The sequence below is a fragment of the Sinohyriopsis cumingii genome, chromosome 7 (assembly GCF_028554795.1).
Source record: "Sinohyriopsis cumingii isolate HCF-2022 chromosome 7, ASM2855479v2, whole genome shotgun sequence".
Classification (NCBI taxonomy): Eukaryota; Metazoa; Mollusca; class Bivalvia; order Unionida; family Unionidae; genus Sinohyriopsis; species Sinohyriopsis cumingii.
This window is the reverse complement of record NC_142967.1, coordinates 50,180,367-50,206,031: the sequence shown is the minus strand read 5'-3', so window position 1 is coordinate 50,206,031 and position 25,665 is coordinate 50,180,367. Positions and strand designations below refer to the sequence as shown.

The 25,665-nt window shown below is 38.9% G+C and overlaps 1 protein-coding gene across 1 annotated transcript in view; it reads right to left on the bottom strand.

The window, feature by feature from the left end:
• LOC149795198 (BLOC-3 complex member HPS1-like) overlaps positions 1-25,665 on the bottom strand; it is a 100,095-nt gene that overhangs the window by 38,314 nt on the left and 36,116 nt on the right. The window contains exon 10 of the mRNA XM_089964935.1: positions 20,950-21,155. Coding sequence (XP_089821061.1) covers positions 20,950-21,155 — 206 coding nt within the window. The remainder of the gene's footprint in view (positions 1-20,949; positions 21,156-25,665) is intronic.

Genomic DNA, 25,665 nt, shown 5'->3' with positions numbered 1-25,665 from the left:
AATTTACTAATATTAAAAAATCATCACATGAAGTCAGATCTTTCACTGTAACTTGTTGCCATTCATACACTTCTTATATATACCACAAGCATTTTTAGCATGTCTTAGAAAATCATTGTAGGATTATTTTGGTAGGCAGTCCTCGTCAAGGTTTATTTAACACTTAGGAGATGATGTCCTGTTACTGGAATCTGATTTCCTCTAAATAGTGGTTCTTAACCCATGGGTCATGAACCAAAACTCAGTTGCAATGTTGTCTAGAGTGAGTTGCTGAAGATCAACCTTAATAATCTGAAATTTCCTACCCATGTGGTCTTTTGGGATTTGATGGGTTGTGAGGCTAACACCACAAACCTAATCTGGGTTGCTGCCCCAAAAAGGTTAAGAACCACTGCTCTAGAGTCGGCCTGAATTTTCCATTTTTGCAAAATGTCCTTTGTAGTGTCTACGTTGCAAGAACAGCTCTATTGATTCCATCAAGAAGTTTAAATTGTTTCCTGCCTAGTTTGCAAATAACCAAAGATGCCCAATCTAGCAGTGAGGTGCCAATTATGATTCTTGCCCACTTAAAGGTGGCATACAGGACATTTTTATCCACCTTGTATAACAAAGGGTTGATCAAACTTACCACTACAATCATTGTATCAATGGATGGAAGATCTGAATGTCAGTGAATGCATGCAAAACCAGCATTGCTTAAATGATGCTGGTATTTGGTTTTCCACAAAGACAGCCTTGGAATTGTCGAGGTCACATATTTTATCAATCAGGCATACTGAAATTTCTTTTACCTTTGCTGACTGTGGAAGAAGACAGAAGTTTTCCAAATCCACTGAAGCCTTGACCTTTTAGGCCTGGCATTTGCTGTCGAAAGGAATGGGCACTCAAAAATTGGCAATATTCTGTAAATTTCTTGCCTGGTTGTTTTAAAGATGTATTCCACATACTCCATAGGACTGGCATACCATGAATCTTCAAGGTTATCCTTGCATTTACTGTTAGGGTTGTCCTCATTGGGTAATCTGTCAACATCAGATGGAGCTGGGACAAGGCCATGCCATCAACCCTGTGTACCACATAAGCTGTAAAGATTTGTTCCGGCAGTTGCATAGGCAAATGGGCAAATGACAGTTTGTCTTGCTGGTAAGAAATGCTGGTAATCATGATGGCCAGTTGGTTCAGCTATCAACTAGATGGACAGTCTAGTTATTGGGTGGGTGGTTGGCATGGTTCATGGCAGGCCAGCTAGTCAGCCTGGTATTCGACTGGACATCCAGTTGAGTAAACAACTGGTTGGACTCTGTGGCCAAACAGATGGATCAGCTCACCAAATCCCTGTATAGCTCTGCATAACCATGTCTGTGCATCTAGTATTCAGCATGGCTGGTCCAAGTAATTGATTACTGATTAATAATTGTTCAGAATGGCTGACCCAGCTGCTGGACTGGCTTTTATGTCTTAATACTTTAATTAAAACATTGTCTTAATACTGTAGCCCATACATTTTCTGACCACACTTCACAAACTGCATGTACTCATCAATGTACATTTAGTACACACAAGACAAATCATATTCATGTCTTTATTGGCGTTAAACTTTCCGTATTGTTATATTGGTCAATTTTATTAAAGGCAAGAAGGATGACAATATTTATGTTACTTCCACAAAGAAACAAAGCCTTTTATTAAATCAACAATTAAATATCAGTTTATGCCAAACAACCAATAATAAGTACTACCTATACTGTGTTGGAACACCAGGTCAAACATTTTATTAACAAAAACATGAAGTCCTAGACTGCAACAAAATCACAAACATCAGAAAATTAGAAAGAATAATAAACAACCTTCACCATCAATACTAAACCAAATGTGTTATGGATGACTGTAAATTCCACAAGATTGATTTAGATTCCTTGAAAGGTGAACATACAATGTGACTTGTATCTAGGAAAGCATAAAACTGGCTACCCAGTGATAGCAAGAGGAAGTAAAGGCAGGGATTGGGAAGAGTTTCTTCTATTTGTCTTTACGGCATATAGTTGGGAGAGATACATTTTTAAGTCTTTTGTGATTTGAGAGGTAGCAGCAGCTTACCTAACATTAATGTGATCAGGGAATGTATTCCAAAGAGAAATATCAGAGACCCTAAAATTACTGCATATGATGGACAAGTCTGAGCAGCAGGGGGGGGGCGAATCGGACATTTTGTCCAATCGTCATTTGGCTTAATTATTACTTTCTGCACTCAACGATCTAGTGTCGTCAGCGCCTGGTAAAAAAAAAACGACGACGTCGTTGGGGGATCGTCCAATCATCATTTGGTTTAATTAACACCTTCTGCGCGTCGATCCCCAGCGTCGTCAGCGTCCGGTAAGCACATCGACGACCGCGTCGATGTCGTCGCCCCCTCTGCTGCTATGATCTTACAAACAGAGTGATCACTAACTCCTCCTCTTGCAGATCAATTAGGTTATTTGACTGATCGGTAAGTCTGAAATTAATTCTCGTTAAAAACCGATCATGGCATCGCATATAGACCGGATTAATCGGACTCTCAATGATCAAAAATCCCGGAGGGGCTGTTGGTGAAAACGAATAAAGGATATACCCCTGTTGAGCTTGATTTGATTGCTTGGTATCCACCTGGTAACTCCCTTCGATAACATCACACACTAGATTAATCGCTATCACCGATGCAATATTTACGTTGTATGGAGCAATATGCCTACCACCATCTCCGTTATCGTGTCTGAGGATAGTTGATGGGGGGGTGTCCGCGGGTGGATTCTCAGGCCATCCTAGTATGGTTCTTATTGAACTGTTATAAATATCAACCATATACCCCGGTGTGCTTATTTCAATCGTCGACGATAACGTCGGTTCATGAACCGTAATAGCTATTTTTGATTCCTTTCCTGTGATTGATTTTATCCTGCGTTGAAATTCTTTATTGATTTGTTCTATTTGGTATGACCCAGTTGGTATTGTAACCTCCTCCCAGTCTGGGGTCCCATCGGGTTTATTTGTCCGTGCAAAAACCAGCGAGTTATTAGGTTGTTGTCCGTTAAATGCGTCCGCTCGGATATTAGGCCAACTGTGATATACTCGCAATTTTGCCAGCGCTATTTCCTTTACTGGAACCGGTGATGGAAAGTTTACACTGAATTCGGGTTTCGTTGATGTTATCGATATCATATTTGTTTGTACCGGAGTGGTATTCTCCGCGATCCGCTGAAGTAATTGAGACCCTTCGGGGTTCAGCGACATTATTATTATTCGTTGTCTTTAGTGTCTAATTTCAACAACCAGGTGATTCCGGCTTCCAGTTGAAAATCCTCGATTTTTGACATCGCGGAGCTATACAACTGGACCATCGTGGAGAATTCAACATCGGATACGAACAAATTATCAATTGACAACGAGATCAACCCGGATAATTTCGAGTATGCGTCGGATACTATTTGATGTTTTACTGTATACTCGTTGAGTTTTTTCTGAAAACACGATGATATCTTCCTAGTGATTGCGTTGGCAACTCCAGCAACTGTTGTCATTGCGGAGACAGCGATTGGAACAGCGATCGGGGCTATCGTGGTCACCGTGGATAAAATAACACCGGCGCCAGCTACTATACCCGACACCGAGTACACGACCGCGTCGATGGCGGTTATTTTACGACGGTATTTTTTTATTTTTACACGGTATTGTTCGGAAAGCGTTTTCAAGTTTGCGGAAAATTCTTTTGCGGTATCGAATCGATATTGATGTGACGTCGGTGATACCTCTGATTCAACTTCCTTGGTGGTCATTTTTATTTTAAAAGAGCTAGTGTTTTTAATTACTTAGATTCGCTGCAAATTCCACATACCATGTAATGTTTGCCCGGGCTAGATTTCTATCAACGGCATAAATTGTAAACTGTTCAGTTGCGTTCTTGTCTATAATTGTTGATATTGTATTGTTAAACCCGGATGAACTCGACGATAATATATTAAACTGCATCATTGAAACCAGTGTCAATCGATAAATACCCTTGACAGTTGCGGTAATATTTACTGTATTCTGTGTAGGAGTCCAATCGAATGATCCATGCCGAATTGTGTATACTGTGTTGATGATGTTCTCATGAGGGATTTTTATTTTTTCGAATTGCTCTGCTACTCTCGGTAGTCCGTCTTTAATCGCTTCAACATCAGTTTTAATCGTTCCTATTTCCTGTATATGCGTGTCCACATCTTTTTTGTTCGCTGCAACCCTAGTAATGAGTGTATTTATTTCCTGTATATGCGTGTCTATACTTTTTTTGTTCGCTATAACATTAATTTTGAGTACTTCTATTTCCCCTTCATGCACGTCTATACTTTTTTGCTCGCTATAGCATTAGTGTTAATTGTTTCTATTCTCTGTCCATGCGCGTCTACATTATTTATGATCGTTACAACATTAGTTTTGATTGTTTCTATTTCCCGTGTATTCTCGGTCATACTTTTTTTGTTCGCTGCAACATCAAGTTTGATTGTTCCTATTTCATATGTATGCACGTCTATACCTTTTTTGTTCGCTGCAACATCAGTTTTGATTAATCCTATTCCCCGCCAATACGCGTCTACATTTTTTTTGTTCGCTTCAACATCAGTTTTGATTGTTCCTATTTCCTGTGTATGCGCGTCCACACTCTTTTTGTTCGCTTCAATATCAGTTTTGATTGTTCCTATTTCCTGTGTATGCGTGTCCATATTATTTATGATCGTTGTAACATCAGTTTTGATTGTTTCTATTTTCCGTCCATGCGAGTCTACATTATTTATGATCGTTGCAACATTAGCGCCGATTATTTCTATTTCCCGTTCATGCGCGTCTACACTCCTTTTGTTCGTTGCAACATCAGTTTTGATTGTTTCTATTTCCTGTCCATACGCAGTGATATCATTTATAGTTATTGTGATTTCATCCGGTTTGGCATTTTTTTTACCAAGGAATTTATCAACGGCGCTATCAACCCTGTTAAAATTTTTTCGTAACGTGTAAAATTGGCCCGACAGCGTTGTAAACTCCGAAATAGTATTTTTTATTGTTGCAAGATTTGGTTCGGTTACCGTCGGGATCCCAAAAAAACTATCGGTAGTTTTTTTCACATGCACGTTGAGTTCGATCATAAATTCCCTCAACTTTTTAAGATCGTCTTGGGTTGATATTATCCTATTCGTTATCGCCAATATATGTTCACCCGTTTTGAGTCGTCCGTCGCTGGTATACAACGCGATAGTGTCCTCGGTGGCATCACGCCGTCGTGTTAAAACATCATTCAGTGACACATTACCGGATTTCAATTTACCCTGGCGGTCTTGAAATACAACTATTTCGCCCGGGTCAACACTTGTTAGATTCAACATATCAGCGATTTCATCCTCAATTAGTTTTTTTATGTCGGCGGCGGTCGTTTCCGTGGATTGTTTCAGCGCCGAAACCGGTCGCCCCCAGATATCAATCATTATTATTGTAAATGTTATTCTCTAAAATCCGTTGAGCTTCTACGACCCCACTAGTGTATTCGTTTACAACCACATGAGGTGGTTTCCGCGATGATGAAATCGCCGCGAGTACGTTCAATACCTCACGGCCACATATCGGTGGGTCACTTAACTGCTGTGTTGGCAGCGTAGAATAAAAAACCCGGGCTGAACACGCCCGGGCTGAACACGCCCGGATATACCGCATGAACTCTTTCGGCGGGGCTAACCCGTATGAATCAAAATAGACGATCGCGCGCGGATCAATCGCGTACGCAACCCAATGAGTTCCCGCTCCGGAGGACCCATCGAGGTTAATTATGCCGGTTTCAATATTCCTTGGTGCCGCCGGCAATTGATCCCTCATAAAAACACCTCTGAAATTTTTTATCGCTAACGCGTTTGCGGCGTCTATTAAATCAAAATTAGACATTGGAGTCATAGACTCTTGCGTTAATAAACGGTTCCCGGTAGTCTTAGACCCTTTCCCGAGTACCATGAATACGGGGTCCCCGGTAGTCTTAGACCCTTTCCGGCCACGGGTCGTTTTTTTTTTGTAGCCTTTCCCGGTTGCCTTCTTCAATGCCATTCCCGCCGCGGTACCAACGGCTCCTAACGCCGCCGCCTTAGCCACTGCTGGGGCCGCCGCGGCAATCAATGCCGGAATCGCAGCTAACAGCGGAAATATCCCACCGGTCTTTTCCATGTTTTTAATTGCTGCGGCTGAAAAATCTATTTGAACACCCTTTTTATTCTTCATCGCATCATTGAAATGTTTTATTTGACGCGCCGTCAACGATATCTTATGATTACCACCCGCCATCTGCGACGGCTTCAGCGTTATTGTGGTTCCGCATTGTTTAGCCGACTTTGATCGTAATTTCTTGACTTGACCATCAGTCAACTCTACACTGACGACACTATACGACATTTATTGTAAACGCGTTTTGTGCTTTCAATTACATGTTTTCCACTGGCGCATCAACGATTCTCATTCGTCCACCGACACCTTCTAGCAGCATTGATTTATCGCTGAGAATGACAGCAACCGCTCTGTAATTAACACCACCCGGGGCTATACGAGCTCGGAAGTGTATATCAACGACGGATTGTCTCGTTAAATCAAGATGTTCCAACGAAAAATAATAAATCGGATACAGGTTTTTAAAATCAAGTTGCGATATTTGCAAACCAGTGTCGACGTTTTGATCACGACCCATATATGACAGCAATCGATGATACACACGTGCGATATGGTTGTCGCCGTAATTAAGCTGTATGTCCTCGGATGGTTCCTGTTGTCCGTTTATTCTCAGCGAAACATCCCTGACTCCTAATTGATCAAATATCATATGGCTGCGTTCTTGACTACCCAATCGTTCCCTATTCTGTAGCGCTATGAATATATGACGCGGGGCTGAAACACCCTGTTTTGACGCCAAGTGCCATGTAAACGTATCGGCGACGTTATCCTCTTTAGCATCAGTTGTTACCGCTAGCCAACTCAACAACGATTTCCCTCCCTGTTCCATAAATGCTAACAATCGTGCTTCCGTGGTAACTGATGGAGTCAGCACCGGCATCCACAATGCCATTTTAGTTAAAATGACTTTACCGGCAGCGACGCCAGCAGCATGCCATATTGCATTGTTATCATCGCCCCTTCGCGTCAGCGCGATTGTATGCTTAGCCCCATAGATAACTTTTCTAACATTTCTGCAGAATCCAAATATGTGATGGAGTGGAATCGCGCATGAAAACTGTCGGCGTGGTCCTTGCAACATCCCTACTCGTGTTGCGAATCCCATATTGTAATTATCGTTAAGACTTTTTATAATATTGAAATTAGCGCCTGGTCTTGCTCTGCGGTCTGGGTTATTTGCTTCAGCCTGTGGGTCAGTTGCGGTATCTCTTTCCACCAGCACGTTGATGTACTGAAGATGATCAGCGTTATTAGTGGTGTCCTTTGCGAACATTATAGATGGGCCCGCCGATCTTGTATAATCATCCGAGTATCTCGCCAACCCAATTATCGTCGTTGCAACATCAACCTCGCGTTCTATTGATTCAATTTCTCGCCCGTCAATAAGATATCTGGCGCTCTCAAATAACGCCATGATACCGTTGTTGACAAAGCCAACTCGAACACGATGGTCATCTGCGTATGGTGCATTATCGGCGGCATTTGTCACGAGTTCTCCCTCGATTTCGATAAACGCTTCACACGGCAGAAAGTATTTACTGGTATCTTGGACCTGAAGTTCAATTCGCGATCGTAGGTCAGGTTGCGCTGCATAATAAGAATAAAATTGATAATCACGGACAGAATCATCCCTGCGCACTGGGGCATCCATATCAAACGCGGGGTCAGCGGTTCGCGCAAACATTTTATTATTATTCATGTCGGTGTTTTCAATTGAAATCCATCAACGTCGTTTTCGTCGTAGACCACTTCCCGCTATCGCGTTCATGAGCGCGTTGGTTGCCGCATCGGCGGATGGCGAAGTCGCCAACGACGGAGTCGTCGCCAACGACTGAGTCGTCGCCAACGACTCTAATTTTTCTTCCACGGCGTTATTTATTACTTTACTGACATTTGCAGGCATCACTATCGTTGATGGCATCTGTTTTCTTTTTGAAAATCTCTTGGATTTCACCAATGACATTAGTTTGTCCCGCGCGGCTGAAAGCGCCTTTCCGGCAACATCTCCAATAGCGCTGATTCCCTTATCACGAATAACATCAATAGCCTTCATTCCTAATTGTTTGGCTAACGGCGCTACTTTTGGAGCCATTCTTGTAAATAACCCCGCAATGGTGCTACCGAGACCATCTCCATAGTACGCGCGGTAAACAGGCAATCGCGAGTTTACCACGTAGACGAGTACTGGTTTATCATGGTTGTAGTGTATGATCATCCTTATTAAAAAAACCAGTTTTCCAATTAATCATCCACGAGCTCGTCTATGAGCGTTCGATATGCATTAATGTCCATAATACCGCCTGTAAATAACCGCTTGCAAATATCAGCGGCCTCATTGATTATTTCCGTAGAGTTATTTCCGGCTCGTTTTCCTCCGATTAGTACTTCCAGCCGTGATATATCACTGAGAACACTATTAGGGCAGGTAACGCCGTAGGATTCTTTACCAACAGGGTATCCTTTTCCTTTTTTTGGTGTTATACTCTTAACTTCCTTGTGGAATGCGTCGTAATCGGATTTACTACGATGTGGTAATGCATCTTTATGTTTACTTGCTAAATACACTATTCTTGCCCAGTCCTTTAACGACTTTATATTTTTCTCGTAACCGCTATTGATATGCTTCTTATCTCGTATGCTCTTAGCAAAATTATTGGCAGCAAAATTAATTAATTCTTCCCTGTTGCTGAAGCCTCTAATTTGATCTATTGTGCTCTTCTTGAGTACAATACGGGGTATATTCCCCTCTTTTTCTTCCGGTATTTCTTCTTCTGGTATTTCTTCTTCTTCTGGTATTTCTTCTTCTGGTTCTTTCGCAGTAGCGCCTAGTTCTTTCTCGTCCGCCATTGTAACATAAGGGTCTTGTGGTTCCGTTATAGCGAGTGGTGGTGGCCTCCGTGTTGTAGCAGCTGCTATTTTTGGAGAGAGTGTTTCTAAAGACCTTTTTGTTTGTTTTGTCTCTGCCGCTATCTTTTCAAGCGCACCAAGAACGGGTACAGTTGCCGCCGTAACATCCTTAGTCGCTTTAGTTACCGGGGTAAATAACTGTTCACTTCCAACAGCAAAATCAGTTTGCATTTGTTGTCGCGTTTGAAGTTTCTCTCTCACTCTGTCTCGTAACGGTATAAACTTTCTAAGCGCTGCTAGCCGCTCTCTGGCTAGCCGAGTAGTAAGTGATTCACCTACCATTATTGCAAATTGCTCCGCAAATTTCTAATTTTCCGCCGAGTGTACCATCGGGGGCTCCACGGAGTTTTCGTCTATAATCCTTCTAATGTTTTTGATCTTACTAGAAATCTCCCGGCGTCGTTCATAAACACGTCCGAGTTTTTTTCGTATTATTTCAACGGCAGTGAATAGTCCAATGAATGCATTTGCGTCATTGTGGTACAGGTTCTCATTAATCGTATGTTGTAATCGTTTTATAAAAAAGTACTCGCGGGCCAGGGTAAAACGCCCCCGTTTCGACTGTTCGTTAATAATCTCATAATCGGATAATATTTTTTCACTGTCGAGACCATCAGATAATTCAATTCTTTGATTTTTTAATTTTGAAATCTCAGTTAATATATTATTGATGTCTTGGGAATCTATATTCTTATAAACATCTTATTTCTAATATCAAAAATTTTAATAAAATTTAAGTTAAAATTTAATAAAATTTAAGTTTAATAAAATTATTGGGGGTCATTTTTGACCCCGTTTTTTGTATGGACAGTACAATGCCGTAAATCTCCACTCGAGTGTTGTGGCAGATTGCAGGCATACATGGACAGTACAATGCCGTAAATCTCCACTCGAGTGTTGTGGCAGATTGCAGGCATATACATATACTTAATTAAGGACATTCACATCTTGGAACCCCAAAGCATACATCTCCGGGAGGGAGGCCTAGGGTGACAAACGTCATCGTAGACCGCCCAGAAGATATGCTTGGGGACATCACTACATGTACTTAATTAAGGATGAATATATTTACAATGAAATGATTGATGGATGATGGGACGGCACAAGACAGCACAAACATAAAACGGCGGGGCGGAACTCTACGGCCAATTCAACCAATCAAAAGCAACCCAATTAAATTAACCCGGTTGCATGATTGTGAACAAAAGACAACCACACGCACGGGTCAAGAGCGTGGGTTAGTTTTGATTAGTTGAATTGGCTTTCGAAAGCCCCAGGCTTATAACGAGTCATCTTATATATAAAGTGACTAATACAGCGGCGTCAGTCACAAGGTGTGTGTTAATTTGAATTCCCTTGAATCGTTGAATCCTTAAATACTTATTAATGGTGTTTCACGGCATTTAAATGAAACCAAATACTCAAATAAAACATTAAAAAAAAGAATACAGCTGTTAGATAACAGCGTGTATTTCATTAGTTTTCATCGTAAAATGATTAATTAATCGCAACATTAATTGGACTTCAAGGGACATAACTCTTGTCATGCGACGCTATCACAAAACGAGTTATCTCCCTTTGATGTTATATATGAAAATCGAATTCTGTGTCCGGTCCTTTTTGAGATCGCTGTTTGATATACTCGTTCTGCTACTCTTCGTATTGAGGCGATACAAATGTCAAAATATTTTCCTGCCTCATTCATCGACTGAAATATTTTTTCCTCGTGAGTTGTTGTATCAAATGACTTTACGGGTTTTGCTTTCTTTGAGTATTTACCAGTTTCCCCTTTTTTGGTATTTTGACTTTGCGAGATAGCTTGCAAGTTTGTAAGAGAATTATCAGTCTTATTATTATTAATATGATCAATAACAAGCCCATTCTCGATTAATCCCTTAAATGCTTCAAATACCGCCCTATGAACAAAATATTTCTTTTTTCCGGCACCAAACATCAAATACCCCTGATTATTTTTCCATCCAACCGGCTTCTTCAGTCTACGATTTCTAACAATGCCGTCGCGAGATGCCTCGTAATTAACAAACACAGGGTGAGGTCTGAACTCTTGGTCCATTTGTATAATAATACTACTTGTCTAATTCATTATTTGGTTTAATTATAAACCTTTCAATGTAGTCTTGAGGAGTTTTGATGATTTTGTCTTTGACGGAGTCGGCGGTGGGGTCGATGACGGCGTTTTTTATTCGTTTATCGTAATAGCGTTTTAGTTCCCTGTATCGCTTTCCGCCACAATTGATACACAACTGCGATTTTCCTCTTACACCGACGTGACAAACCAAGCACGGGAGGGGGCCAAGAGAACCATTACGAACGCTTTGTAAATGATACCCGCAGAATTCACCTCTGCATGATTTATTGCACGGGGTTGTCGACCCAATCATCAACCATTTGCATTTATTCATTATACTATATTCTTTTATTTAAATACTTGTTTTAATTATATGGATGAGTTTGAGAGATTAGCAGTAATTAAGCCCTGGAAAAATATTAAGTTCAATCTCGATAGAGTCCTCAAGGACACACCAAAAGCGTTAATAAACGATAAAACCCTGTTGAGTAAAATACGCGATTGTATCAATGAATTCAAGCGTGATGGTGCATCTCATAGTTGGTCAACATTTCGAATTGATGGCGTTGTTGATGCTACCATGAACGATAACCGCGCAGCAATGATAATATCACAACTTGACGGTAAAAAGTATTTCTTCAGAGTAAAATTCATTGTCCGGGTGGAATCAGGCGATTGGATCATACGTGATAAATTTGAACCAGTTCTCAGCGACAAGAAAACAGTCACTGTCAGCCGCGACTCCAAGCCGGGGTTGTTAACCGGAATTGATAGACCATACTATGAACGAGCGTATCCTGAAACAGCAGTTGTTTATGGAATATACCCGTTAAATAAGAAACTGGATATCGGAAAACTGAAACCGATGAAACAGTCAACTGGGATAAATTGTGTAGCAGAACGAATAATAGAGCATTTAACAAATGCATGTCGAGGAAACAAATTGACTGATTTACGACGTAGCAAAATCAACCAGTGGGAACTAACCGTAAAAGAGCGTGGAGCAACCATCAGCGACATAGCGAGATTAGAAACATCGCTGAGATTTCCAATAACCGTTACAACGATAACCGGTGAAGTATTATACGAATCGAAGTATAAATCGAAGGGAGCCCCAATCAAAATTATTGATCATAACGAACACGCATGGACGCCCGCGATCACAATATTTCCACGGGATAGAACAGTAAAGTATATACCCGAAGAATTCTCCAAGGACGGTTTTCTCGCGGAGAGGAAACTATTTGATGCTATTGCCTACTTGTGTAAAAACGACCCTGTATCAGTGTGGTTACTTCGCAGCGCTGAAAACGATGCGGATACCTTTCATCAGTTTGTAAGACCAAACGGCGAATTATATCGCACTGAAGCATTTCACAACAGGATGAAAAAAACCGCCATGGAATTTGAAGAGCATGATGAACAACTGCTAACAAATTGTTTTACGATTCCATCGGTTGTAGCTCATGTTGCAGCAAGGAAAAATGCGTGGAGACCAACGCGCAAGGAATTTCTACCGGATGTACAATCCAGTTGTTTGGAATACTATCACGGTGGACTATGGAACACTGAATACAACCGCGACGCTATGATCTCGGTTGATATGGTTGCCTGTTATCCAGCGAGTTTTCTCGGGTATGGATCCGCCGCTGAGTATTTCAAACGATTTGGACACCCCAGTCATGAAATGACTCGTGTTGCTATTAATGGACCACTGCCTGATTTTGATTTAACCGGATTCGCTCGCATAGTATCATTTGAATTCGCGGCAGGACTCCATCGCTGTTGCTATATTTGGATCGGTAGACACATGGCTGAAAAGAAGTGGCTGCCAATAGCGCTGCTACGGTATATGATTGATTGTAGCATGCTAGTTTCGTTGATTGTCAGTGACGCGATTATATCATACCGGGCGCAGACTGAAGTCTGGTTACCAGAACCGGAGCGTCTAGATAGCATAATTGACGAGTCCAGAAAAGACATTGATGCCGACGAGGAATATATCATCGAATGGTCCAGGAGGATATTTAACCAACGAAACCGCGAGGCAAAAGATCTCGGTAGAAGAATAATTGGTAAGTTCACACAAGGTGGAAAAAACCACGACTACAAACGATATTGCTCACGGCTGATTATAGATGACGCAGAATATGATTTCGTAATCAAGGACGCAGTGGCAAAAAATAGATACGTGAACTGCAAAACAGCTTTCTTGTCCAATGGAACGAGGTTGGGTACAGTTGTTACCTACAGCGATGGAGACAGCCCGGCGTATCCACATTTGAGGGCGTCTATGCTGGGTTATGCCGCTATCAATTTATTCTCGATGATAAATAGATTTCCCGATACTGCGGTTAGAGTAGCCGTTGATTCGTTTTATGTTGACGTAGCGTATAAGGGAAACGTAGCCGAGTTTACTAGTCCGGACGAGAGTTGGGGTACATGGAGAATTAAAAATGAAATACGACGCGATTATTCCCCGTCAGCAGATGTCACCGTTGAGAACAACTACTTACGCGGTGATAAATTGTCAGAATGGTCTAATGCACCGTCGTGTTCTGATCCAATTTGTAGACACAAGACGGTTTATTTAAGCGGCTGTGGCGGGTCAGGAAAGACGACTCGGGCAATTGAATTATTTCGAACGCGGGCAAGTATAATCGTGCTTACACCGACCCATAGACTAGCGCGAGAGATAAAACAACGAAATGTTGACGCCGTTACTTATCACAGCTTTTTTCGATACAGCGGCGGTGAGTGGACTCCTGATCGAATGGGTGAAAAATTTATTCCCGACATTATCATCTGGGATGAGATATGTACTGTTTCGTTAGATACTTTACAAATGTTTCTTGAGTGGTTGCTGCGCGCGAATACAGCGGTAATCATGTGTGGGGACCATGGCCAACCACCACCATTTGTCGGCGAGGGTCCACATGATTGGTTAAGGGGTTTTGTGGACTATTATGAAGAAACCGATACTGATTACCGAGCACTTGATGAACAACTGCGCGAGGTTAAGAAATTAATCAGATTACAGCCGGATAGAATTCAATGTGAAATAATCCGCGAGGTGATTCCGGAAACGCCGTTGAATGAATTCTGGGAAACATGGAGACCAAACGATTTGATTGTAGCGAGTAGAAAGATAGTCAGAGACACACTTCAGCGGAAGTTGTTTACGTTGCATAAGGAAAAGTTTCCAACGCGTCCAGTGCCGTTATGTTATAGACCCGCGGACACACGGCGGCAGAACATTGAAGTTGAAATTCCAGGCCAGACAGAAAAACAAATTCTCGTGCTAAATGATATCGTGCTCGTTGATATCGGTGTCGTCGAGGACGCGCTACGTGCTGATAAATCCCCGTGGACGCTAGGATACGCAACAACAATACATTCCTCGCAGGGACTAACCATCACGGACACAATTGTTTGGATAGTTGATAATCGCATCGAATGGTCGAATCTAGTCTATCTTGCAGTGTCCAGAGTACGAAGGATAAATCAGCTTCGAAGAATTGTTGTTGACGAAGTCAGTGACGGAGTCACCAACGACAACGACATCATCGATGCAAGCGTCATTAATAGAAAACTCTCGGGTTACCGCCAACAGGATAAAAAAAACAGCGGCGTTTTGATATTGATGCCGAATTAATAATCTCGCTACGACAAAAACAGAATAATCACTGCGCGAGTTGCAATTGTATAATGAGTTGGCGTTATTCGGATAAAGACGCTCGCCAATTTACCGTGGACAGAATCGATAACAGTCTCGGTCATGTTAAAAACAATGTGAGGTTGACCTGTCTTGAGTGCAATAGACGCAACGGCGCTAGTTAAGACCACGTGGGGGCAATTGAGTATCGTTAGGTATCACTTGTAGTTGCTCGCGTGTAAATCCGCGCTGAGGAGCAGTTGAATCCAGTCTATAGATCGGTGGTCTACCAGTTGATCGTGTTATCGTTGATATGTTATGTGTGGTAACACTCCAAATAGGATCGGTAGCCCTTTTTTTACCGCCTTCAAGCTCTCCTGGTTCATATAGATATCTCACGGTAACATCGCCGAGAATCGGCTTGGAAACGCTATTTATTTTTGATTTTCCGGGTATATACTCGTATTTAATCGCGTCGCTGGGCTTCATGTTGATTGCTCGGGTAATCTCGTTATTTAACGCTGCAATTACACCTGGCAACCTTTTGACCCATTCACGAGATCGTTTTTCTTGGATGAATTCCTTCGCGTATTGATATCCAAATAACCGTTCAGCGAGAGTCCGATTGAATCGTTCAACAATTGCCTGATCACGATGTAGCGCAGTATGACCTCGTCGTATCGCGACGCTATGATGTTTCAGCGTTGATAAAACAGCGCCACGAAATTCACTACCGGGATCAACTTGTAATAGATTTGGCCAGCGCAGAGGGCCTCTTCGATAAATTCTTTCAAACGCAGCGGCTACTTCAGTTGCCGACTTTGTTTTTAACGGCTCCGCTTGTTTGTATCGACTCGCAACATCAACTACGGTTAGCGCGTATTTGTAACCGTTGTCATGCGGCAAAAATAGTATATCAGCCTGATGAACTTCATTAGGTACGCTGACATCAAAGCGCGAGAAGTTGATTTGTTTAGGCGGTGGTAGATAGATTTGCCATATAGCCTGTTTGGATAACCAATTAGCCGCAGTGGTCTTTGTTACCTTTGCAGCGCTTGCAAGCTTACCAATTGCGGCCTTCCCCTTCCAGTATCCTCTCGGAGAATAATAGATGGATTCCATGTTGTTATTATAAACGCTATCGTTTTCAATTACCAGCGCCAGAAGCTCCGCTTCCAATCATTAATTTACCTTTCATAGCCGATTTTACCAACCATGAGGCCAATTTTTCTTTGACGGATTTATCAGGAATAGCATTTAATGCGTGAATTAATTTTACATCCGCGATATGACGCTGTTGCAGATCGCTACTTTTGTAAGCAACATCATGAGCATGACACGCCTTATCGATAGCGTTTATTGGATACTCACTGGGTTTGGGCTGATTTTGATCATCGAGTCTAATATCTAATCGTGTTCCGGGGCCACAGTAGTTATATCCTGGGAGGTGTTTTTCTCCTGGATACTTTGCCCACGGTGTTCCGGGGAGTTTTGCCAATTTGGCTGCGATGTCACCTCCTCGCTTTTTTTTAAAACATCTCCGGGTCTAATAGAAATAAATCTAAATTTCTTTGTACCGCATTGTAAACACTTGCCAGTAAGGGCCGATCTGTTATTTCTTGTTGTAGCGGTTGTCATATCATTTGTGCCAGTACGTACTCTACACTTCACACAATATAGATCCATAATTTATGTATAGAGATATGAATATAATTGATTTTTCGGCGACTAAAACAAGAGAACCAGTTAAGCATGTTGCAGCGTTACCAAACTCGATCCGGATGATTATCATCGGACCATCTGGATCCGGCAAGACGCAATTGTTACTCAATTTAATAATGAGATGGATGAAGTGGGATAAGTTGTATTTGGTTGCTCCTAGCGTAGATGATCAACGATGCTATGAGGTGTTGAAAGATTTCAACGAGAATGCATCAGCGATCGCTAAAAAAAATGTTATTGAGTTTATTACAGATATCAATGATGCACCGGGTATTGATGATATTGATGGCGACGTTAACAATCTAGTCGTGTACGATGATGTTATGTTAGACAATCAAAAAAACCCAGCTAGGATATTTTCCAGAGGCAGGCATAAAAACACTGACGTGATATATGTCACTCAACGATACACTCAGATTCCAAAAGTAATTAGAGACAACTGTAATATTCTTGCTGTGTTCAACGGCGTTGATACACACACGCTACGAAATATTTGGCAGACATGGTGCGGCGGTGACATGGACTTTAATGTTTTTCGAAACTTTTTTAGTCATGCTCAGTCGACCCCACATGGATTCGTAACGATAAATTTACATGATCCTCGGACACGATATCGTATCGGACTTGACCAAATATTCGGTTAGTTGTAAATAATTTTCATTGTAAGATCATAGCAGCAGAGGGGGCGATGACATCGACGCGGTCGTCGATGTGCTTACCGGACGCTGACGACGCTGGGGATCGACGCGCAGAAGGTGTTAATTAAACCAAATGACGATTGGACGATCCCCCAACGACGTCGTCGTTTTTTTTTTACCAGGCGCTGACGACACTAGATCGTTGAGTGCAGAAAGTAATAATTAAGCCAAATGACGATTGGACAAAATGTCCGATTCGCCCCCCCTGCTGCTGTCTGACCAATGACCTCAACACTGTCAAATGACCATTTGCTAACTTGACATGTTGGACAATAGAAACACAGTTCCCAGAGTATTCTGTGTATTTGTTTGGTTATTATGTTTTTCTAATTGTTTAAACAATCAATAGCCACAGAAGACACAACAAAACAGGTATAGCTTATAGTATGTACTTTAAAATAATCCTATAATAAAACAATTGCCCAATGTATAATACAGACACAGTCCCTCACATAAGAGAGCTCTCGAAACTCACTTATTTTGACTGCAAGAACAAACTTAAAGACCTAACAATGTTTCCTACCTTAAATATTCTCAGCATGTTTTTTTAATGTTTTCTAATTTCATGGTGTTTGTTTTTGTAATCATATCATTATATGTTTTTTATCTTATAGGTGTTGTCTAATGTTGTAAAGCGCTTAGAGCTTCTAAAGATTAGGCGCTATACAAAGTCCTTATTATTATTATTATTTGTATAATATGTTTTATAACTATATTTTAAAAAAAGAACTGATGTTTTATATATATATATATATATAGAGAGAGAGAGAGAGAGAGAGCAAATATTCTTTTATATTGATGAGCAACTCTGTTTTGTTTTTGTGTAGCATGAATTTATGTTTATCTTAATTTCCACTGTACTGTAATGCATGCTTCTAGATGTAATTGTTAAATTTGTGAGATAACTCACTGTGTTACAGTAACAAATGTTGACTTATAAACTTTATGATTAAATAAAACATGAACTGAAGGTCACAATGATCCAATTTTAGCCCACATCACATGTTGATCCCAAAAATCATCCATATTGCAAGTTTTGTATCAGTGAGTGAAAGAATTAGAATCTTGATATGATTTTTGAGCATTGGTAAATGAACACTAGAAATTGGTTAGTGTAAAACAGCAACAGTGTACATTACACACTCCTCCAAAGCTACACTAATGCTGCAAGTCTGTGACCTGAGCAGATGTACCAAAACATATATGACAGCCTGGACAAGGAAGACAGATAGACACAAGGAACAGATGTGCAGATGAACCAATACATAGAGATGCAGATGTATTAGGTGAATTTTATATAGTCTATTTTTTATCACTGATATACTGTTTCTTGATCCATGATATACTGTTTCTTGATGAATGATATACTGTTTCTTGATCACTGTTATACTGTTTCATACTCACTGTTATACTGTTTCATGCTCACTGATATACTGTTTCGTGATCACTCATATACTGCTTCATGATCACTGATATACTGTTTCTTGATCAATGATATACTGTTTCTTGACCACTGATATACTGTTTCATGATCACTGATATACCATTTCTTGATCAATGATATACTGTTTCTTGATCAATGATATACTGTTTCTTGATCACTGTTTACTGTTTCTTGATCAATGATATACTGTTTCTGGATCACTGATATACTGTTTCTTGATCAATGATATACCATTTCTTGATCACTGATATACTATTTAATGATCACTGATATACTGTTTCATGATCACTGATATACTGTTTCTTGATCACTGATATACTGTTTCATGATCACTGATATAATGTTTCTTGATCACTGATATACTGTTTCATGATCAATGATATAATGTTTCTTGATCACTGATATACTGTTTCATGAGCACTGATATAATGTTTCTTGATCACTGATATACTGTTTCATGATCACTGATATAATATTTCTTGATCACCAATATACTGTTTTATGATCACTAATATACTGTTTCATGATCACTGATATGTTTCATGATCACTGCCATACTGTTTCTTGATCACTGATATACTGTTTCCTGATCACTGATGTACTGTTTCTTGATCAATGATGTACTGTTTCTTGATCACTGATACAATGTTTCTTGATCACGGATATACTGTTTCCTGATCAATGATATAATGTTTAATGATCATTGATATACTGTTTCATGATCACTGATATACTGTTTCTTGATCACTGATATACTGTTTCTTGATCATTGATATACTGTTTCATGATCATTGATATACTGTTTCATGATCACTGCCATACTGTTTCATGATCACTGATATACTGTTTCTTGATCACTGATATACTGTTTCATGATCACTGATATGCTGTTTCTTAATCACTGATATACTGTTTCATGATCACTGATATGCTGTTTCTTAATCACTGATATACTGTTTCATGATCACTGCCATACTGTTTCATGATCACTGATATACTGTTTCTTGATCACTGATATACTGTTTCATGATCACTGATATGCTGTTTCTTGATCACTGATATACCGTTTCTTGATCAATGATTACTGTTTCTTGATCACTGATGTACTATTTCTTGATCACTGATATACTGTTTCTTGATCAATGATATACTGTTTCTTGATCACTGATATACTGTTTCTTGATTACTGATATAATGTTTCTTGATCACTGATATAATGTTTATTGACCAATGATATAGTGTTTCTAGATCACCGATATAATGTTTCTTGATCACTGATATACTGTTTCTTGATCAATGATATACTGTTTCTTGATCACTGATATACTGTTTCTTGGTCACTGATATACTGTTTCTTGATCACGGACATAATGTTTCTTGATCACTGATATACTGTTTCATGATCACTCATATACTGTTTCTTGATCAGTGATATACTATTTCTTGATCACTGATATAATGTTGTTGATCAATGATAAACCGTTTCTTGATCACTGATATACCGTTTCTTGATCAATATGTTTCTTATTCAATGATATACTGTTTCTTGATCACTGATATACCGTTTCTTGATCAATATGTTTCTTATTCAATGATATACTGTTTCTTGATCAATGATATAATACTTCTTGATCAATGATATAATACTTCTTGATCAATGATATACTGTTTTTGATCACTGATATAATGTTTCTTGATCACTGATATACTGTTTCTTTATCACTGATATTCTTGATCACTGATATAGTTTCTTGATCACTGATATGTTTCTTGATCACTGATATAATGTTTCTTGATTAATGATATACTGTTTCTTGATCACTGTTATACTGTTTCCTGATCACTGATATGTTTCATGATCACTGATATAATGTTTCTTGATTAATGATATACTGTTTCTTGATCACTGATATAGTTTCTTGATCACTGATATACTGTTTCATGATCACTGATATGTTTCATGATCACTGCCATACTGTTGACCACTGATATAGTTTCTTGATCAATGATATACTGTTTATTGACCACTGATATACTGTTTCTTGATCACTGATAAAATGTTTCTTGATCACTGATATAATGTTTATTGATCACTGATATAGTTTCTTGATCAATGATATACTGTTTCTTGATCAATGATATAATGTTTCTTGATCACTGATATACCATTTGATTCCTGCATGTTGTATAAAAATTGACAGAGTAAGAATATGCTCACCTCACTAAGAACTACCAGCACCATCCCAGGGAAGATCCTCTGACAGTGGATCTGATATGGGGCATATGTACATAAAGGTGTAGTTAAGAAGACAGTCTGTTTAATGAGACCAGTTTCTGCAACTGGAAGTTCTGATGAGACTTGGTCATTGTCCTCCTGAGAGGATACAAGCCTTTGCTGAGTTGTCTCTTTGCCATGTGAACCCTCTGAAATGAAGGAAAGAAAATATATTACTATATGAAGAGACAGCTAGAAATTTACATGGCTTGTGCAATGTTGGGTAAATTGTTGATACAATTTCATAACATGGATTCCAACATACAAAATAATTTAATAAATGACAAATTATGATAAACTTATGAAGGCTAAAGTGTTTTGTCCTCATCTGCGTAAAAAGATCGCCCCTTCAAACTGAAAATATTACGACTGCAAAACACTGACTTTTGAAGTTGTTTTAACATTCTACACTCAATGTCCTCTGACAATTGTGTGCATAAAACTGAACAAATTAAGGTTGAAAAATCTGACAAAAAGGCGTCTGCCTTGATATAAAGGTGGAGTACCATTGTATCAGCTTTATAAAGCTAATTGAATAAAGAGTACGTAACTGAAAAGATATATCAGCGTCTATTATTATGAGCCAAACATAAACTCTTTCCATTAGAAAATTTGGATTAGACCAACAGTCAGATTAATAAACAAGAGCATATCACAGCTTGAAAAACACCATTTCTGACTCACCCCCATGTTTGTATTTATTAAAAACAAAATTTACAAAATAACCTTGTGAAGGAAAGAAAGAGAGAGATATCTTTCTTAACACCATATTACATGCCATTAACTTGCAGTGTGACATTGTTTAAACAGTAAACAGATGTAATTTGCTTCACACTTAATGATCAAGAAAAACTGGGCACTTTATACAATGAATTGACATAGCCAACTGGGCACTTTATACAATGAATTGACATAGTCACCTGAGCACTTTATACAATGAACTGACATAGTCAACTGGGCACTTTATACAATGAATTGACATAGTCAACTGGGCACTTTATACAATGAATTGACATAGTCACCTGAGCACTTTATACAATGAACTGACATAGTCAACTGGGCACTTTATACAATGAATTGACATAGTCAACTGGGCACTTTATACAATGAATTGACTTAGTCAACTGGGCACTTTATACAATGAATTGACATAGCCAAATAATGGTAAAAGTGGTAATGGGTAAACAACCATCATTTCACAGATTATTTAACTGACTGACATTAATTAGGGTAATTCTGTGTTTGCTTAATTTTTGGGAATTGCCTTGGTAAAGTCAATCAGGCAAATTTGCATAGGTAAAGTATGTAAAATGGAATAACCCATTTTGCTTGAAATTTGGCAAATCTGAGCTCTATCTTCATGAGACAAACATTATTACCATTAATTGCATGGAATAAGAATGCTTAAAATTTAACAAGCAATAAAAAATACATGGTGTGGGTTTCAAGCCACATCTGGAATGGCACCACTCATCAAGGGTATCACCAAAATTCAATGAAATATTGTGGTCTTTTCAGTGCATGTGAGTTATATATCAGTGTAAGGTTTTCCAAATATGATGATGAAGTTTACCTTGTAAGTATTGTTTCAAACTGTCATTATCTCATTTCTGTTAAAAATCACATTTTTTGAAATCATGGCAAATATGGAAAGTCTTCATCCCTAGATTGCTAGGCATAATGTCATTTTAAGCTGTTTTGAAGCTTTTTAAGATATGAAATTGACCACAATTGTTGGATATATCAAATAAACAGACAATATTAGGAATGTGTGTGTTGTTTATTTCTCCCAATCCTTTTATAATACAAAGTTTGGATCAAATCATGTCAACAGATGATACTGTAAGTGAAATTTTACATTTATGTAGGGAATTCCCTTCTTTTGTCATGGAAACAGATGATACCTTAAGTGAAATTTTACATTTATGTATGGAATTCCCTTCTTTTGTCATGGAAACTTCATCAATGTCTTTAAATTGTACTGACCTGACTGGAAGCAAAACCAGTTTTTCAGACTCAGGTGACACATATGACCATCAGCCAAATTGGTTGACACACATGCCATTAGTCCATTTATTCTGCACACAGGACATTCACATAATTTAACAGAAACTGCACAAGTCTGAAAGTATTTCCATTTGAATTTTCCAGTCTCACTTATCGAAGATATTGTAATTGAAACAAATATGCAGCAGAAAAAACGAAGGATCGTGAAATTTGCTATCCAAAACTGGATAGACAAATGTGCCTGAGCTGTTGGTCTTTCTTGGCACGTTGATTCCTCTGGGCATTATACAGGCCCTTGACATTTGTTCAATTACCAAGTTTCTTTTAAATCAAGGGATTAGAGATGTAATGTCACCCAGAAGGTTTGAAAAACTGCTCTGGAACATTTACCTAAATCAGGGGTCTCAAACAAGTGGACTGCAGGCCATATGCGGCCTGCGGTGCCATATCCTGTGGCATGCAAAATGATTGGCATCACAAGGTGTTATGAGTGATAACAAAGGTGGTGTGGCCCTCATGCAGCTCTCAGGGATGTTTAGGTTTGAGACCAATGACCTAAATGATAACACCACATAATTTCTCTGTAGACCACCCTGATCATGATAAATATATTCTGTACAAGATGAAGTTCTGGCCAACACTGAGAAGACTTACAAGCCTTGTCAATTTCAAACCAATGATAAAGGTTTATATATATTATGCAATTCATTGCATTCTCATATTTATAAGTAAATAACAAATAACACCTTTAACTTTTTTAAAATAAAAGTAGAGTGTAATACAGACATAAAAACTTACAGACAGAGCATAGGAGGAAAAAACATACATACGTGCATCCATACATTTATTCTTTCATTCTTATAAAAGTGGTCTAAGGTGTTCATCTGTACTGATCACTGTTATCTCACCTCTATACACATAGATTCAACTCGCTGTTGGTATGTGAGAAAGCTTGCCAGTAGCTTCCCATGTGTCAGTGGTTCTTCGCATGGTTTTCCAGTGTTCTTCCTTCACCAGATGTATTGGCCAACATGTGCTGAAAAATGGTGTTAACCCCACAAAAACAAAAATGTTCCTTATATTGAACAATGCAATTTTGAAAGACAAACAAAACAAGTATAAATATAGTAGCAATTACATACCATAATAATATCCATGAAGTACGAACCACACGCAATTGCATATTGCACACGCACACATACACAGACATAACTCCACCATGTCCACCCTCTCCTATCTTTATTATTACAAGAATACCAACTCATGAAAATCTTGACAACTTGTGAAAGGGTATTAAAAATGAAAAACAATAACTAAAATTTGCATCTACATACCTTTTCATAACACAGAATAGCTACTTTCATGTACAAATTCATTTACTTGATCTAGCAAGAAGAGAATGCCATTTACAGGTATGATTGCCTTTAAGCGAAGATTACACAAATCTGAGCAGTATCTTCCATTAAATACAATTAAGTGGGACCTGAAAGTATTGCCGTGTTGCGACAGTTTGTCTGGTTTCCATCAACAGTTTGAGTTCCATCAGGAGAAGGAAGCAGTATATCAAGTCACTGACAGCAAGAAGCATTGCATTTGTCAACGTGTCCAAAGGTTAATTGAGATGGAAATATCACCATCAGTAGTGTGATAATGGTAGTTTTGGACTTTTTTTATTCTATACCATAGGAAAAAATACACGAAAAACCAGTGACTTCCAGTTCTGGTGACCACTGAGAAGAAAAAAATACAATACATATTACAAGAATTTTCAGTACTGGAATAGAATATGCATAGATATAATGAATTGGAAATAGAAATATTCCAAAATATATAGAAAACTTTAGTAGATCTCCAGAATGGATTCTATTTTTCTTTGTTCTTGTTTTCACCAGAACTGAAATTAATGTGTTTTTGTGTATTGTTCCTGAGGCATATAATAAAAAAAAATCCAAAATTGCCCAAATCACACAACTCCGTGTACACTTTGAGTACTTTCTCACATCTGAACTGGTATGAAGCTTAATGAGAAAATGATTATGCTTGTGGCACCATCAGGATAAAAAAAAACAATAAAGACTTCACTGAGAAATTGAAATACCACATTTACTGTATATGTTGGGACACAATAAAATAATTATTTTTTTCTGTCTCAGAACTTATGGTGAAACTTTTTTTCATGTAGGTCACATGTCCCAAGACAAAATAAATTTGTATTGCAGTTGTGCTCGTCCCCCCAATGCACGTTGCAATAAAATAGATAAATAAAATGCTTAATTGATAAAAAAAGAAAGAAACTAACCTTGTATTGTTATCACTTATTCCTTTTTTCAACATAAACATTAAAGAATAAAATATATCCAAAAAATCTGTATATGTAGCATAGGCTTCAATAATGTAGTGTGTATCAATTATGTCCAATAACACACGTTACATTAAATATCTTGAAGATGCCATTTATGCATGGCACCATGTTAGGTACAGAATAATCAAGACTGAATAATATCCAGGTCTACTGTATGACAGTATCTCGCAAATAAAACTCATCATTTGAAAACACATTCACTTGAGAGTGTGAGTGACAATCTTTCGACCAGTTTGGGTTACAAAAGTATTCTTACTATTTACCTGCAGACATCAATGCTCCTTTGTATT